At 40.1% G+C, this 18,453-nt stretch overlaps 3 protein-coding genes across 8 annotated transcripts in view; all 3 read right to left on the bottom strand.

Annotated features, from left to right (window-relative positions):
• Positions 1-6,170: 6,170 nt before the first annotated feature.
• On the bottom strand, positions 6,171-7,223 carry RB195_010315 (uncharacterized protein; the record flags this gene model as incomplete). The annotated part of the gene is made up of 3 exons (XM_064191258.1): positions 6,171-6,298; positions 6,945-7,056; positions 7,167-7,223. 3 exons carry the CDS (start codon positions 7,221-7,223, stop codon positions 6,171-6,173), a joined length of 297 nt encoding a protein of 98 aa, XP_064048841.1.
• A 68-nt stretch (positions 7,224-7,291) lies between these two features.
• RB195_010314 (uncharacterized protein) lies at positions 7,292-12,046 on the bottom strand (the record flags this gene model as incomplete). 2 transcript variants are annotated; one of them, XM_064191257.1, is made up of 4 exons in its annotated part: positions 7,292-7,313; positions 7,717-7,890; positions 8,085-8,208; positions 11,992-12,046. In XM_064191257.1, 4 exons carry the CDS (start codon positions 12,044-12,046, stop codon positions 7,292-7,294), a joined length of 375 nt encoding a protein of 124 aa, XP_064048839.1. The 2 variants fall into 2 exon arrangements, with proteins under 2 accessions (XP_064048839.1, XP_064048840.1); XM_064191256.1 differs by having other exon boundaries at positions 12,004-12,046.
• Positions 12,047-12,637: 591 nt separating this feature from the next.
• Positions 12,638-18,453, bottom strand: part of RB195_010313 (uncharacterized protein) — a gene marked incomplete at both ends in the record, with an annotated part of 42,648 nt that continues 36,832 nt past the window's right edge. For all 5 annotated transcript variants that reach the window (XM_064191252.1, XM_064191250.1, XM_064191255.1 and 2 more), the window contains 3 exons: positions 12,638-12,743; positions 17,018-17,189; positions 17,309-17,426. In XM_064191252.1, coding sequence (XP_064048833.1) covers positions 12,638-12,743; positions 17,018-17,189; positions 17,309-17,426 — 396 coding nt within the window. The remainder of the gene's footprint in view (positions 12,744-17,017; positions 17,190-17,308; positions 17,427-18,453) is intronic.

Genomic DNA, 18,453 nt, shown 5'->3' with positions numbered 1-18,453 from the left:
TCTCACGAACCGCATGGAGAGATCACAGAGGGGGAGGTGATCTCAACGGTCTTCCGCCGCTTCGTTTCCGAGTGGAAAGATAGGAAGTAACTTGTTATCGGCGACCTCAACTCTCCTTGCACCTCCCGGCCAAATTAGATGTCTGCTTTGGCTTTGCCTTTGTATTTGGCTAGGCCGAAATACAAGATATCCGGTACATGCAACATCCGAGAAAAGAAGTCTGTCTCCTTTATCAACCCTGTGTCTCAAGGAGAACACAACAACATTTTTTGAACAGTGCCCAGCTATTTAGCTCCTTGACCGGGATCTCTCTAGTAATGGAGAGCCTATATTATCGAGAATTTAGGAGGAACAAGCCAAGAAATCGAAGAAATTGGTGCTTGTAGGAAACACTTTCAATTTCGTTTGGCAATATATATCTCAGTGATGGAAGTATTAACAGGCACTGTTCCTAGAGCGATTTCTCCTTTCACTTCATCCAGCCGAAAAACCTTGTTATTAGGTGGAGGAACAAGACGAAAGCTTTTTTCAATGAAAAATGCACGTAGAGGTAAAGAATGTTTCCAAAATGTTTTATATCTTTCAAAAGACGATTTCATTCAAACCATACTGGTGATGTAGTCGAGTCGAAACGACCTGAATCCCGTGCAGTTGCGTAAGCAGCTACTCTGGAAATGGAGTGGCGATTGCACGCGATCCATTGCACCGATGAGAGTCTGCGCTTGATCCTAACCGCTAGCTCCACCGCGCTCCTTCGCAGGTGGCCACTTACGCAACTGCGCCGAGTGCCAAGTCGTTTTGAACCAGCTACATTGTATTTTGTCTTGTATTTTCTTCTCACACGAACAAAGACGAGGACTTGTGCAATCTCGAGTACGCCTATTATCATGTACTTATGAGGTAAGTAAAAACGATTGGCAGAAATTGACAGACATAGATGACCAATCTTTGTTCGTTATTGACTTCTTAGTCGGAATTAGTTTATTTCTTGTATGTGAAAGTGTAGTTACGGAGGTGGCGATGTCTAGTTACATCGCAGTTTTGGATATAAAAACTTACAATATCAGTTTCAACTTTGTTCAACTCTGTTCATGGATCGAATTGAATAGAAAAGAACTAGGATGATGATCTGCAGATACAACACACATACGGCCACTGAAGATCTGATGGTGGAATCATGAAGATTAAGTACGACGTCATCGTAATGAAGTAGACGAGACAACGCTTGAATGGTGTAACTGGGGAACTGTTCTTAGAAACTCTCGAAGTAGAGAAGTTAGTTTTCACGTCAGTACGAGTGACAAGAGTATGACGAGAATAGATTCTTTCGAACAATCGACGGCCCGAATATGTCGTGGATGAGTAGGTGGGATTCAATGCCAGTTTTGACTATTTTCATCGCTTACACTGCACCGACAAGGTGAGAAGAGAAGCTCTCTACAAGAATTTGGAACGAGCAGGAGGAAAGCCACCAAAGGCCATTCCAAAGTTCTGTACAGAGCCGCCTCTCCTTCGATGAGATCTCCCTTCAATTCGTATCTAAACTTACACCCGGCTGCGGGAGGCTTCGCCCCTTGGACCAATGCTAAAGCGCCGCGAAATTCAAAATGGTACACCGAATAACTACTTCCTCTGTTGCTTCAGAGGAATAAGCTTAGAGAAAAATAGAAAATGAGTGCCTTATGGTTTTTCAAACACTCTTACCTCAGAAGAAACGAGGAGAATATCACAATAAACGTTAACCTAAGAAAGAAAGGAAGTATGATCTCCGAATTTCAAACCGAGTAAGTCATGGAATTGGGCTTAGGCTTTTCGATCCCTATCATGCAGCTAACGACGATTACTTCAAGTAACTGCACAGCTGACATCTTTTGCTCTTTCTCTGTCCAGTTTTCTTCTCGTTGTTCCATTTGTTCTTACATTGATCTCCTTATTTATTACTATCACTTATTTAATTTGAGTTTTCATTCTCTTTCTAGTCTATTACATCCCTGTTTTACTTCATTTGTTTTCTTTTCATTCTATTTCTTTTTACAGGCGGACTGCTTCCAATATAATCAAATTCCCTGCCGTTTTCATTTGATTTCCATAGTGTTACGTATTGACACAGTACCTGGACATCCGCTTTAAATCTCGCTAATGTTCTAACTTTAGAAAAAAAAAGAAGAAACGGCGATGAGTAGTCATACATCCGCAGAGGCGAAAAACGAATGTCAAGTGAAACTTTAGGATTCAGTGTTCAGAAAAGTATTCATTGTCGGCATATATCGCACCTTCACTTCCTATGAGAAGCGCTAGGCTTAACTTTGAATATGAAGAGCCTTTGATTTCCCTCTGTCGCCAAAATTGGTTGAATATTAGCAGAAAACTGCTCTTCCAAAGAAAAAATCTTGAAAGTAAGTCCAAAGACGCCAAAAACAAAGTTGATTGAAAATATTTACAAGTTGAAACTTCAAGCAAAGTCTGGAAACGCTACCTAAGTTTCGTCATGGACCGTACTGGGTTTCTTTTTTATTTCTTTACTTTTTTCATTATCTCGAAGCAGTGTTGGAGCTGTATCATCCAGGATGTTTAGTAAAAAAACAAAAGTACTTCCTCTAGATAGAAAAAAGATACTGGAAAAGAGTCTTTACTTTCACTTGAGAAACCCCCACTACTTTTTTCTATGCGAATTGTGCCCCTTTACCTTCAATGTTCTTGTCATATATTAACGTGATTTAAGTGCCGATTATCATGCAGTACACATTCGCTAGCTAGGAGCAAAGTAAGCAGCGGAATTACATGCTGGGAAGTAAAGACAGAATAAAAAAGCAGAAGAGTAACGTTAAGAAGAAAGAGTGAAAAGCAGAGCAGAAGAAGAACCACAAGCCTTTCTGAGGAGAAAGAAGAATAAAGTAGACATAATAACCAAGGAAAGGCACAAAAATGCAACTTTAAAAGGCAGAGAAACAAGACAAAATAATCTTAATCAAGACAAGGAAATAAGGCAAAACAATAAGACAGTGAGACGGTAAAAGTAGAACGGAGAAACAAGACAAGTAGGACAGAGATGACCCAAAAGATGAAATTAAATGAAAATGCAATTTAAATAAGGAAAACAATGCAAGAGCAAATGGAGCAACGAGAAGAAAATTGGACAGAGAAAGAGAAAAAGATGTCAGCTGTGTAGTTACTTGAAGTAATCGTCGTTAGCTGCATGTTAGGGATCGAAAAGCCTAAGCTCCAATTCCATCCCTTACTCGGTTTGAAATCCGGAGATCATACTTCCTTTCTTTCTTGGATTAAAGTTTATTGTGATATTCTCCTCGTTTCTTCTGAGGTAAGAGTACGTGAAACACCGTAAGGCACTCATTTTCTACCTTTCTCTAAGCTTATTCCTCTGAAGCATCAGAGGAAGTAGTTACTCGGTGTACAATTTTGAATTTCGCGGCGCTTTAGCATTGGTCCAATGGGCGGAGCCTCCCGCAGCCGGGCGTAAATTTAGATACGTGTCTCCCTTCACACGAAAAGAAGAAAGATGCAGGGAACAACAAAATTACTTCGGAAGTCGCGAGGCTTAGCAGAGAAGCGATGAAAGGAGTCAAGGAGAGAAAGGCAACAACATCGACTCTACTAGCACAGTACAGGCGGGAAGGAGCATTCGCTACACCCGTCGGAACTTCGACGTCAAACAAAGATGACCTTCTTGTTCCTGTATCAACGTTATGTATTTGAATGACGAACACACTAGCTGAGGAGCAACTTCTTTAGAGGAGGATGCATCTGAAGGCAGCGTATCACAAAATTGACGTGGTTTGGAAACAAAATGGAAGAGTTCGAGGTGTAGATAATGAATATGAGTGTGGTCCCACTCAATTTCCAATAACCATTCTAGAAACGGCGTTCATTCCTACGAACTAAGTAGAAACGCGTCACAATTGTGCATGCATCCACGTGTGAGTGATCGAAAATCAATCAAGACTCTTCAGCAACCTATTCAAGTAATACCAGTGAATAAGCTGCCAAGGGAAGCCAAGTGGCGCGTAGAAGGGTGGCACGTACTAATATACTTCGTAGGAGCTAGGACGGTTTACACATCGTTTTTCAGGACGATTATGGGAGAATTCAGGGAGTCCACGTCCACGTTCGTAATCTACACCTCGAACACTATGTTTACCATCATTTTCAAATTCGTCATACATCGCCTTTAAGTTAATGTTACATTCCGTCTTAACTCTTAGCTTAATAATAATCAAAGTATAAAAAAGCGTACTTGTAACACAGATATGCTGACACAGATATGCTGACAAGAGCGAAATACGTTAGAACGCTGTGATCAGGTCAACTCGACCTGAAGCCTGCTGAACCTGCGGAAGCAGCTGCGCTCGAAAGGGCGCGGTGGAGTCAATGGTTTCGATCGAGGCGAGACCCTCGCTTGCTGTAATCGGACTGCAGAGATAAGTGGAGCTAGCAAGCTTCCCACCTCCCTCGATCGGAACCGGTGACCACATCGCTTCGATCGCACCCACTTACGCAACTGCAGTAGGCTTCAAGTCATTCTGACCCAGCTATAGACATCCATCAGTACATATTTAATTTGAATAATTAAAATCGGATAACAATCACTAAAGTAAATATAGTCGCTTCAAAACGAGAGGAACCACAATGCAGCTGCGTATGCAGTTGCGCTCGTAGCGACGGGGTGGAGATAGCGGTTGGAATCGAGGTGGGACTATCGCGAACCGCAGTAATGAAGGGTGGCCATCACTCGATCCTGACTGCTGCGCTCCACCGCTATGCTTCGAGCGCAATCAGCTACGCAACTGCACATGCTTCATGTCGTTTTGACTCTACTATAGATCCAAGAACACTTTGATGTCATTCTTACCAACAAACAATATAATTACATAATGAACACTAATAATGCACTAAAAACTGCAACGAAACATTTAATTTGATGCTTAAAGTGATAGAGACAGAGTTCCTTCCATTACTAAAAGGGATTAAGACACTGCATCAACTGCAATATAGAATAGACTTGTAATCTTAGAATACAATCATGTACGTTAGTTCTAATTAAAAGCAACTCACTAGAGAACCTTTTTTCACCAGTATCGGTTAGAGAGATGGTAGCACCACTTTATGAAAAGACTATGTAGTATTTAGAAGTGTAACTTCGAGACACGGGACACTCGGTATTGGATTACACAGATGATTACTGGACAATAGCTTTGCAATCCTTTTTCCGATCTGCTGATATTGTACAAGCACAACTCAACCGCTCTTGTTACCTCTTCCAATCACACTAGTGACAAACTAGTGAAAGAATTCCAGGATATTTTATTCTCTATGGCTATGAAAACAGCTGAGCCCTTTCTCTACCAGCTGAAATCCAGAAAACGAGACCTTTCCCTTTTGTCTTTGCTCCTTCTATCTTCCTTGAGTTTTAGTTCCTCTTATTCTAATCAAGGATCGGTCCCCATTGTCATCTGTTTTTTCCCCTCTACTCAACTCATCTCCATTTTTTTTTATTTATGCTATTTGCATTTCGAAATATAGCAACATACGACTTATGTTCTTTAAAGTGTTCCCTTCATTTCTTCACTCTTATGCTTCGCAAGATGTCCTCGTTTTCAAGGTCGCTTCATAAATCGCAGTTTGCACACTCAATTATCATAGTTGATTTTTCCAGAACTTCAAATTGTTCAGTGCATCAGGTAAAGTAAGGAGAGCGGCTGAGCTTCATTAGTACAGCAGGAAGTAATACGCCAAAAGAAAGTTTACAAATTAATGGATTTTCATGGAATCTTCTAACACACTGCGTTGCCAGCAATGCACCAATGGTTCGGTATGATTGTAAAGTGCTATGTGCGTTGCATGTTTCATGAACTTGGTTATGTCACCGCGTTCATTTCTACCGCTTATTTTGGCATCTTAGACAGAATTGAGTCAATTGTGCCCAAACATCCGTCTAAGGCATGAGCCTTCATAAAAGTGGTGATCTCTCCATCAAATGCAGATGAGAAATAGCTCTCTAGAAAGAAAGTGATTCAGCAAGTGAAGTGGTAATGAGACATTTCTTCACGATATAACTGATACCTGGTTGTATATCTTGGATGCATAATGCAGCGAAAAAAAACTGTCTCCTCTTTTGGAAAAGGGAATGAAAACGACAGTCTTCATCAGATATTTTATAAAAGAGAGCTTGGCAGCAACTCCATAGTGAAGATCAACGGCGCTGACGTCTTCACCCTGACCACGTCTTTCTCCACGATGTTCGATGTACTTATCAGCCCACCAAATGACATTTTCGCACCTTCTAAAAAAAGCTTAAAACAAAATGGAATTAATTTTTACAAAACCTACAGTAGTGCTCATTTCGAACGAAAACTTCAAAGAATGCTAAGGTTGAGAAATATTAAAGGTAGCAAGATGGTCCTACGGTTGTTAATAACTAGCAGATCCTTCACCCAAGTACAAGCGTTGTGTAACCTTAGAAAAGACTTCATTTAGGGAAAAGAACTCGACAAAAACAATTGAAAACTAGGAGCTCATTTTTCCAAGCCACAGCGATTTCACTAAATCAGCACCAACTATCGCCATTAGCTCTGAAAACATAAAGCGAACAATCTACTCGAAAACAAGAAAATGATGAAAGATAATTTTGATGTTCAATCTGTAAAACCATGATGAACAGGGTATTACAGATCTATTTTATTGTATTTATCTCGTTGATGACATAATTTCCCACAAGATCCAGGTTTCCGAAAAAGATGCATCAAAGTCAGGAAACAGGCACTTTTCGACACGTGGAAAAAAGAAGCGTATTCAACCAAACATATTCATTTCAAAAGGAAAGGATTGTAATTCGTGACACACTCTAAGAATCCATCTTTTTGAACGCTGTTGTGGAGGATTTCAAAAATGACCTCAGAAAAAAAAAAACAACAAAGAGAATTACAAACTTAGGTTCCATCGAAAACCTTCCATGGTTACTATTGTTTGCTTTTGGCTGAATGGTACAACTCCGCAAGTGCCCGTAACGAATTGACGGTCCACAGCAACAACATATTCTCCCTGAAAATTAAACTCAGGTTTAGATTTAAAAACCTCCAATAACATCACTACATTAAGTACAAACGTTTCTCGATTATGGCAACAGCCCGATGAAGAAGAAAATAACAGACCTCATCCAAGACAAAGGTGAGATTTTCGCCATCGAGACAATACACATCTTTAGTCATAATTTTTGAAGAGCAATATAAAGAATTTATGGCAGCTAAGGTGTGGTCGAAACGTCCAGATGTTCCGCCTAACAAAACCACATGAGACGCCTAAAGTAAAGATATGAAAGTACGATGGAGCAACAACGGATGTACAAGCATCAGGCATTTATAACCCTCTAACGTTTACAATCCTCTTGATTTTTTTCTTGAAAAAAATATGACCAAGCAAATTGCTTAGCTATGACAAGTAAAACTGTGAAGGATGCGTTTCAAATAGAGCGAGAACTTTGTTTCTTCAAATGCACGATGTTAGCTGGCAAAACTTCATTCTACATCTGTGACAATTTTCTCCAATGACAGCTATAAGCAAGGAGACTTTGCTTAGTGATTGTGGTTCTAAAAGTATCACTCTCATCAAATGTGAAAACTACTACAAATAGCAGTGAAACAGAGTTGCGTATTCGCAACAACGGACATTCCTAGGACATATAAAACATGAATAAAACTCAACTGCACGTCTCTATTAAAATCTTCGGCTATGTATTCCAAACATTTAGTCAGGTCGGTTTTGTCCTGGTCAGGGGTATGAATCAACAACGACCTATGTCTTAAGTTTTCCGTGACGGTGGTAAGAATCGAGTCCATATCTCCAACAACAACATCCGGAAAAGAGAGCTCTTGATTTCTAAATAAGAAAACGAATGCCTGCCTCCGAAAGAAGGAGTAAGTGTGCAAACTATTCAAGTTAGCTGTCAATAAAGAAAGTTTAATACTATTCTTGACTACAGCTTAAGGAAATCAATAAAATAATCAAGCCAAATATAAAAAAAGCTACTCAGGTGTCCATTAAGCAATTAAATGTTAGGATAACACCACCACCTTGCCATTATCCTGTTTGCACCACCATCGGTACAGTATCGTCTCTGAGCAGTGTTCCATAACTTGACCCATATAGGACGTTCTGCCTCCGGCGCACCATTGAGCCACACACATACATTATTTTCTTCAAGAGAAAAAGTGAAAACAGATGACAGACTGTAAAATTCTTTAAATTCTCCAAAATTATCATTGCGTTCGCCGTTTAATGAATGTAGTTCATGGACACAATTTCATGTTAAACTAAATGCATCAACAACTGCTCAGACTTAGGCTATAACCTACAGTCGGATCAAAACTACATGAAGCACGGCGCAGTTGCGTAAGCGGTTGCGCACGAAGCGGCGCGGTGGAGATAGCGGTTGGAATCGAGGTGGGACCATCGCGAACTGCAATGAAAGGTGGCCGAAAATGCGCTCACTCGCTCCAATCGCTACGCTCCCCCACACCGCTTCGAGCGCAGCCACTTGTGCTACTGTGAACAAGTGAGCATTGCTTCACTTCTATGACACTCTCCACTTGCTTTTTGCTGTACCATAAAATACACCAGGCTTCTCTCCCGCCTTCTCTTCTTCTAGCATCTTACTCACTAGTATAACGGCAGGTCATCCCATTCTTATGAATCTGCGTGTGAATATTAAGAAATTCTCAACTCCGATCAGTGTTTGTCTGACATCAGAAAGATTTGAAACTGATTTAACGACGCTAGAAAGCAGAAGAAGTAGAACGAGGTTAGATTACTGCGCCGACGTCAGAAAAGATCACGGTGCTGTACCGGCGCCAAAAGACAGGTAGGGACAGTGAGGCGGTTCCAACGAGGAGAGATTTGTGGAAGCCCATAAGCCAGGAAGGTGAAAAGGGTTCCACAGCGTTAGGTTAGGGAGGCAGCGTCGCAAGATATTGAAAAGGAATGCAGGATTCTACGGCATTGAATTGGTACGCAGGCTTTAGAAAGTGGGACCAGAGGGTTTGTGACCCTCCAGTATCACGCAAGGAACCGGACGAAAAGTATAATATAAAAACGGTTTCGGCGGCTGCATGTGTGATGCTGACTATATGACCTACCTTCTACCAATCCAAATATACTCTCGTGTTCCTCGTTTCCACTATGCTTATTAAATCTTACCTTCAGAACTGAGACACACATGCGCACATTTGATGTAAAACCATTATCTTTATCACTATGATAGAACGAGGGCAATCCGCGCCTACGATTGTGCTTATGGAGCAGCTTCTGCTGCGTATTTGAGTTATATTACTTAGATCGCACACACTAGACGGAGTTGTTAACGTTCCATTTCTCCCTTTCCTTTTTGTTTCTTCTATTCTCTGTAGCTCTAAAATTCAGGTTTGGAATATCATAACATTTCCGTTGTTAAACCTAATTGAACAAACCAGAATACGACCTGGTTTTATCCAGTTATGTCGATGTCGTCCAACTCAATAGGTAATTAGAAGCGATTTCGATAATTTTGGACTTTATTGACCTGTTAAAACTTGCGTGGAAACATTACCACTTGCAGAACTGTGTTAGCAATAAAGTTTTTTTAGGTTGTCTGTAGAGTGGTAGATACGCTCCTTTCGCAAGATAACTACATTTGGAAACAAGTTAGAGTTTAGCTGCCCTTTCATAAGGTGAGGTGGTACTCTATGCTGTCCATATCTTCAAACTTTGTAGGTAGTTAGAGTTTGGTGTACACGATCTTATATAATAACTTGCATGGAATTGCTACAATGAGTAACAAAAAGACAGATACACTCCACAAAACTCAACAGTGCAAAATCTTGCTGTCGAAAGGATATCACTTCGTGTACCAGCTAATGCGCGTCTCGAAAAGCATAGGAGAATTCTTGTCTCGCACCAGTTTCGATGTTACAACACAAAATCTTTTGTTTAAAGAAGGATAATCGTTTACGAGTCGTAACAGGAAGGGGTAAAATGTAGCTTAGTTGAGAAGGGAGAGGACGGGGGGCACTCAGTCCCTCAACGCCCTTATTTCTCGGAGTAAACAATCAAATAAATAGCGGCCCTAAGACCTAAGCATTACTCTTAGAGGATCTATGACATGTAAGCTAAAGTTGCTAAGAGAAAAAAGTAAGTTGGAGCGTGGAGAAATTGGGGCGCCACTGAGTGCCCCCTCCCCAAACATTCTACACCTTGTAACAGAGAAAAGACAGGTGTGTCGTCATAGAAGGTATCTCAATTTCCATTAACGGTGCAAGAGTTGATGCAAGGTTGCAGAGAAGAGGACCCTAACAGAGCAATCATGGTGATACGACTACCAAATTCCCAAACCACCAATCACAAGAGGAAGAAAGCTGCTTGCAAAAGAATCACTACACAACATCCAAAATTACTTACTTATCTAGCAGTATATGTGTAAATAACTTAGACTTGGATTTCTAAAAATAAGATTAGAGATTGATTATGGTGACCTAATGACATAATATTGCGTAATAAATGTTACATGATATTGTCAAATAAATATTCATAAGAATCTTTTGAACTCCCGTAACACATCAAGGATAGGATGGGTTTCTTACAACTTGACGATGAAGGTAGTAACTGGTTACCCAGTTCACTGAATCCTCTCCCGGAGCACTTCAGCCTGTTTGCTCGAACACTACGCCTTCAAGGGCTAGTTGCGAACAATTACGAATTACGAAACACTCATCGAACAATACCTTGTCTACATTGCGTCTAACAGCTCGTGGACGAGTTTAAAGAAGAAATGGAGGTGTTGGGATGTAGCAGCAACAGCTAATATGTATCAGGTGCTGTCGGAGACAGTCCTTTGACGAAAGAACAGTTAGTGCGAGCAACTCTCTCCTCCTTTTCACTTTAAAAAATATAATGTTATAAATATTTATAAGAACCTTTTGAATCCCAGAACACATCGAGTGTAGGACGTGCAACGTACAATTTGACAACGTTCTGTGTCTATCTCGCCTTGACTTCTCTCTGTTCTACATAATTGCAGACAGTTCTTCCAAAAGATCTTAAACATTAACAAAACTTTCTAGAGAAGGTTCACACAGTCGGAAAAGTTTCCTGTCCATATTAACTCAGGGAGTGCGAAAAAAAAGTGTTCACAACACCTGAATTTCGACTCAACTTCCCCACAATTCCGCCGCCGTTCCATTCTGTTCGGTTGAAAACATTGATTTGATGTTTCTTATAATCACTGAGATTTCAGGCACACTTCGTTCCTTCGAGGGACGATAATAATTCTAAGAGAAAATAGTTAAGAAGGAAACGTAAACAAGGAGCAAGGGAATCTGTTGTTGAACTAAAACAAGAAATCTAAAGGGTACCATCCTTTTCTTACGCTTGGAAAAAAATCACTTACCTAAAACGAAGAAAGATTTCATGCTGTAACATCGCAGTTAACATAAGACAAGAGCTAAACCCTTAGGTGTTCTGAGACGCTAAATTAGCTGTCATCGTTCATCAATTAACATCCCTCAGACAGCAAAGCCTTCTACTGTTCAGTTTTATGGAGCAACTACACTACTGCAATCGTGTAAAAACAATTCGAACCCTGGTACAGCTGCGTAAGCAACAGCGCCCGAAGTAGTTTCTCTACTTGTATCTGCATGCCAACACCTCGATTTCAACCGTTATTTCCACCGCAACACTTCATTTTCCACTTCGAGAGAAGCCGCTCGCGCTACTGCTTCGAGATTCGGGTCGCTTTACCCACTATGCAAGCCACACTAACTAAAATATTGCACTTTCATGAAAAACGCATATTGTCCACCCTTACTGCAAGGTAATTAAGGGAACCATAAAAGCGAGAGACGGCAAAATAAATCCTTGTGTATATCTGTAAATAATGCAAGGATCTTACAGAAATGATTCCGAATAAAGAACTGATTGATTAAAAAAAAACGAGAAAACCAAACAAACCCAGACACCAACCAGGCCTCAAAATGCAATCAAGCGGTGACAAGTGCCGCTCCATCGACTTCTACGAACGATGAATTAATAGTATAGTTATATAGATATTATATTATAGACGCCAGCTGTTTGGAGGTAATGTCAGGAATGAGATAACATAGAACAAAGAAGAAATCTTCTTTAGAACATAATTTACTTCACTTCACAAATACGATATGCACATCAGTTTATTAAAATACTACTGTAGTAATGAAATTGGCTAAAGATGCATAGATGTTTTCCGCGTGTGTTGTCTGTAGCGGCATCACAGTGAGTGAATACTAACACAATTAAATATTGGGAGTATCAGCAATATAGTTTTAGTTCCAAGCAAAAGAGGAAAAAACATCAATACTATGCAGATAACACACAACACCGAGACCAAAAATGCGCGAACTATGGGGAGAGAGGTTCAATAAACAAAATAAGCAGTAAGCCGTAATGCTGCAAAATGTTACTCCTCAGAGAAAAAGGAAGATCGTATCAGAACTATTTCAAATTCTGGAGGACGAGAAAGCACATAAAACAGCAAGATTAGCTAACAGAGTACGTACGGAATATCTAACGTTTGATAGTTCGACATATTCCACATTACTGATGTAGGTTTTTGTATTATTCACATACTTTCTTCGGCTTCTCGCTCCTCTTCCAGAATTTTCTCAAATGAGAACGGAACGAAAATGTGACCCAAACCACCATAAAACTTCGACTGGAACTCAACCCTATAAAAATAAGATATAACAACAAATTTATTTGCTTTACAAGCTCTTTCTTCTCAGGAAGACCGAAACCACGAATTCCGAGATAGCACAAAAAATAATAACAAAAAATAACAGTAAAAAAAATAAAATAGGGGGTGTTAGTATCTATGCCACCACTTGGAGATCAAGGGAGGGGATGGCGGTCGTTAGGTACCCGCAGCCGATTATGTACATAAGTGCCTACAGAAAAGGCTGGCGGTAGACCAGAGCAGGGATATTTTAGGCTACCTGTGACCATACACCACGTCACAGAGGTCGTGCGCTGTGTTTGTATTGCAATTACTTGATGGAGATGGCTTCTAGGAGGGTTCAAAGAACAAAAAGATGACAACGTAGCAACGTAAAAAGTGAAAAAAAGAAAATCCTGATGACTGCCTAGGTTGTCTTCATCTGTATGAAACAGAACATCCACTATACATCAATGTTTCAAACACTCTTGGTTTTCGGATGCACTGTCTAGAGAACTAGTTTCTGAAAATCCTTTTTCCATGCAAAAAGCTGAAATTTCCTTGCCTTGCTTTCCAAAACTTATTTGGCGGAATCGATCTTAGTGTCAGGATGCGAAACCTTCAGTCAAGAACTTTTTGAATCAATAGTGCACTACGGTACATTCGAAGGCCTTTTCATAACTTCACGCTTTAATTAAATTTTGATCTGTATGTGCACTGTAAATAAATTTGAAGGAAAATCAAGCAATAGCTACTCGGATTTTCACAACTTTTATATCTCTGTCAGATTATTTATTATTTATCCGATTCTCTGAAATCAAACAAAATAAAGTCCTACAAAATATGTTGATATTATTTGATACATCTTTCCACCCTATCTTCTGGGGCCTTCAGACTTCAAAGATATGATTTACTTATTTTATACAAATGAGAAATACAATTATGTTCTATTTCTGACATTTCGTGTGCAGTCGTTTGACATATCTCTATACATGAACGACCGATACTCCGTATAGAGATAATAGTAGAGATAGCATGACTCTGCGAGGCATGTTTCACACTTTATTAGACACTGATAGATGATGCATGGGCGGGACATAAAGCGAACGCAGCGCAATTGTTTACTGATGCTGCTAACTGCTGCGCAGTGCAATTAACGATCGTCATTGCCATTCATTCCCCCTAAGGATAAGCTGTCGCGGAAGCTGTGGGTACCTAACGATACGCGCCCATGGTCAAGAGGTATGAAGTGCCGCCGTCCGGGAGGCCAATGAGCGTCGATAAATTGCACTGCGCGACTACTGACAAAAAATAGTGGCTCAAGAAAAAGAGGTTAACATAGGTGAAATGCCGTTTAGAAATGTGAGCGGAAGCGTTTATTATCCTGTTCCGTATTGTCAGATGGAAACTACCCATCCACCTCTGAAAATACAAGAGATTTCTCAAAAAATGTCCAACCTGTGTCATACTAAACTTATTTACTATTTTTCGTTTTCCAGGCAATTCTTTTTGTACATCTAACTACGTATAACTGGCATTCACGCCTGATGTCTCGCAGACATGCATCATTATACCTAAGTAGATGCCTCTGAACAAGGTAATAAGGACTGATTAATGTCCATTTAATTCTTTAATTTCAAATAATTTAAATCTTGTGAAGATGTTGGAGAAAGATTATCTGGTATTACTGCTAATTTTGAACTTAAAGCTGCTGTTCGTATAGTTGTTCTAGTTGAAAATTGAACATGAACTCGTTGAAAGACACTCTGAAACCATAAATGCGATAGTCGAACCCGGTGCTCCGACCCCCTTCACTTTTGGATGGTTGGTGAAGGACACCCCTTCACTTTTGGACGGTTGGGAAAAGGACCCCGTTCAGTTTTGGACGATTGGTGAAGGGATCCTCATCACTTGAGCCTCATCCCATGAGCGTGACCTCCTTCATTGTCTGCTCCCTATGGCACCTATGTCTGAAACCTACTTATGCGCTGTAAGTTTATATAGAACAAAGCAAATATATAGAGCTGGGGATGAAATGTGTGAAATTATGGGATGTGTGAAAATATATGCATGTTAGTGTTTTTCCTGTAACATGTTTTTGGTATAATCCTTATGTGCGTGAGGTCAATTTAGGTCACACATACCACTCATATCACTCACTACACCAGTCTTTGATATGGTTTTGACGACACATCTTTTAAAGGCATCACTCCACGAATCTGAGGTGGTACGGATTTCAGGAGTATTCGTATACGGGATGGGAGACCATGGAGAGAGGGGTGATTGCGTCCATTTCTCCCTAATTGCCGTAAAAAACGGCCCGGAAGACACGGCTTCGAGAGTTCTGGCGCACCATTTCCTACAGGGAGTTCGACTGGAGCGCGCCAGCCTTGTGCGGCGCCGCAACTTCCGGGCCCTTTTTTTACGGCAATTAAGAAGAGATGGACGGAATCATCCTGCTCTCCATAATCTACTATCCCTTATAAGAATACTCCACCTGAAATCTGCACCGCCTTAGATTCGTGGTATGCTGCCTTTAATTGGATAGAATGATTCACTTTTTTTCTTAATTTCCGATATGTGCTCAGTTTACCATATTCGTACATCAGATGCTGCAGCTATTCGCTTTTGACTTCTCTTCGTTCCAAATTCGCAGATTCCACCGCTCCGTCGCGATGCGATAATCGCACTAGGTGTTGGTTCGAGAACAGTAGGGAGACAGGTGTATGTGATCCAAAGCGGTCGTGGAGGCTGCCTTGCTGGTAATGCGGTAGCCGTAGCTACGCTTAGGCGCGTGGAACTAAAGGCAGGTCAGCCGATTTTCGTGGGTAGTCCTTGTCCATCCTTAGCGAAATCTCCTGATCCACGCGGAAGCGACGCACACAGCCAGATGACTATATATGTTACACTTTAACACACATACACTGCAAAGGTCAACAGAAATAGGAATTCGGAAGAGAAAGAACCACGATATGTACACAGACATTAAAGTTGTAGTATTGATAGGATTTGTTCTACATAAAAACATACGTAAAAATATGCCATAAATGTAAGATGTACGAGCTGTGCACAAGAAGTGAAAACAAGAAATCATAACTGTGCTAGACATTAATAATACTCTAGAAGTAACTGAAAACTGTAACTGTAAAAATGGTTACTGTTTTCATCTAGGTTTCTTCTATCACTTCTTCTATCTATTCTATCTATCTATCACATGCTACAGGAGTTGAGGGGGCTCATGCGGGATATTTTATGTCTACTCTACCAAATCTAAATCGATACCATCGTCGGTAAATGTCCACTCCTTTATTTTCTTATCTGCTTTCATCGTTAATCCCGGGAGGACGTCAAAATAAATGTGAAATACGAAGCTCGCATTCTTTGTGTTGTTACGTGTTTGCACCCTCGCTTTTTCTACGTGTATGAATCCAGGTTCGCAGAGGTCTTGCTTTAGTTGGCGCGATAACTCTTCAGCAAAACGGCGCACGTCTAATACTTCCTTCGTGGTATTTCCTAGCAATTTAGAGCATTACTCACTCTGATGGAAAAATACCTTCCTCATACACGGCCAGAACGACTTTCTAGAACATCCTACGAGATCCCTATTTCTTTATTTTAATACCACCACAAGAAGTGAGGACAATATGGTATCTAGAAGATGTAGGATGTGAACACTTATGGAATATCAAAACAGAAGATTAGAGAAAAAGATACGTATTTCTTTAAATCAGCATCTGAAAAATCAAGGTGAACACTTTCTCCAAATATACGACAATCGTGTGGTACACCAGTACTAATGGTTGACTTAATCATGCAGACTACCGATCGCCAAGAGATGTTATGACCGACATTCAGCCTAGAGTGCATGCAATCGTTAACAGGACTGAAAATTGTTAAACCACTAAGACTGATGGAGAGTTCACAACCGCGCGGTTTGGCGGCTCTGCGGTTTTGGTGGTTATTGAGCGCACAGTTCTGAGTAGTCAATAACCACTAAACCGCAGAGCCGCCAAACCGCGTACCCTAAGGCCAAAATTATGAAGTGGTTAATATTAGATCAACTTTGTATAGCGCCAATAACAAGTCTGCGTATATCAAAATTAATGTAGCATAACACTGCGATCGAGAAAAAGGATGATTTCGTTGAAACACTGCCCAAATTCCAATCCATTTAACAATCCAACAAATTGTATTTGTGAAGATTGAAAAAAAAAAGAATTATAATTTATCAATCTCCAGACTGCGGAAATTCTCTTCAGAATCGTTCGATTTCTATAAAACACTCACCAATGAAGTCGCAGAGCGTGTAAAAACGCTGACAAACCCTCCATCAGCACTAGGATGAAAAACGATAATGCGCCGAAAATGAAGAACAAAATATACGTCGCCACTGCTCCATAGTAGCCGTCTAGTGTGAAAGAATGACGGAAAACCATGGTCCACAAGACATCCGAGAGTTCTGTAATCAAGAAAAACTTTCCAATTAAAAATCCAAAAAAGAATAAATTCCAGAAAGCAAAGGAACACCAGCACAGAAAAACAATTAATGTCTTATTTAAAAATTAAAAGAGTGCTTACGTGCGTGTGCTAGGGAAAGGGCCCATAAACGGAGATATGAAGCGGTATGAGAGACCGATCCTAGTACGAATTCGATTGTATGAATTGCTTGATACACCATTACTTCACCAAATTCGAACTAAACAATTGGGATGTGATTTTAAAAAAAGAAAAAGTTTTGTTGATTGTTGATTGCAAAATGGAATATTTCATTCAGAAATGAGAACTTGTGAAAATTCTCACAACCAAAGTTCCCAATGAACAATTTCTGTTGAATGTTTATTTCGAAATCATTTTTTTAAAACTTTTGACTTGTAAATACAGTCAAGCTGTTGAAACTAAAGAAACAAAAATGTGATTGCATATTGCGCTTGCTCGCAATTTGCACATATACAGGGTGGTGCACGCAAACCGCGCTTTTTTAAAATTTAAAATAAAATTTTATATTTTGTATGGTGGAGGCTTGTGTGTTTAAGGAAGTACGGAGCTTTACGTTCTACAAACTTAGAGTTTAGTAAACACGTGATGTTTAACCATGGGCAACGGGATTTCGCTGTTACAGATGATCTAATGAAAGGTTGAAATTACGCAAGCGGACAAAGCAAATTTCGTCTACATTTTCATCATTCTTCTCCGCTCCTGTTTCAGCTTGGAAAATTCCGCTTATATTTTGGCTAGCAGATTGCTAACGGCAAAAGTAGTTTTCCTAATTGAAATAGGAGCACGAAGCGGAAAGTGAGAATGCAGACGAAATTCAAGTTGGGCACACGTGTTTTGGGTTGAGGAATATGTCGTGAATTTTTTCCCCAAAGTGAAGAATGCGCGCGGGTATAAAGTGTTTTCAAAACGTCATATATAATTCGATAGAGGATTTCTCAATCTATAATAAGGTCAAATTCTAAGTTCCTAATTTTACTGATTCTAGTTTTTTTTTCTTCGTATCATTAAGTAGACAGTACAGAAGATTTTCATCACCAATTATTTTATGCATTTAAATGAGACGATAAGGACGCCGAAGCTGGAAATTGGTGCTGTGTATAAGAATTAGCGTTTGAAAATACCACTTGCCGTTTGTCCTCAAAAATTTTGATCTCGAAAACGGACCAGACTTCGTTCGGCGCAATTGTCACGGGTGAGGCGAAAATTTCTCTTTCCCTTTTTTAGAG

Source organism: Necator americanus, chromosome III (assembly GCF_031761385.1).
Source record: "Necator americanus strain Aroian chromosome III, whole genome shotgun sequence".
In the NCBI taxonomy this organism is placed as follows: domain Eukaryota; kingdom Metazoa; phylum Nematoda; class Chromadorea; order Rhabditida; family Ancylostomatidae; genus Necator; species Necator americanus.
The sequence above is the reverse complement of the archived record's forward strand: the minus strand, read 5'-3'. Positions and strand labels throughout refer to the sequence as shown.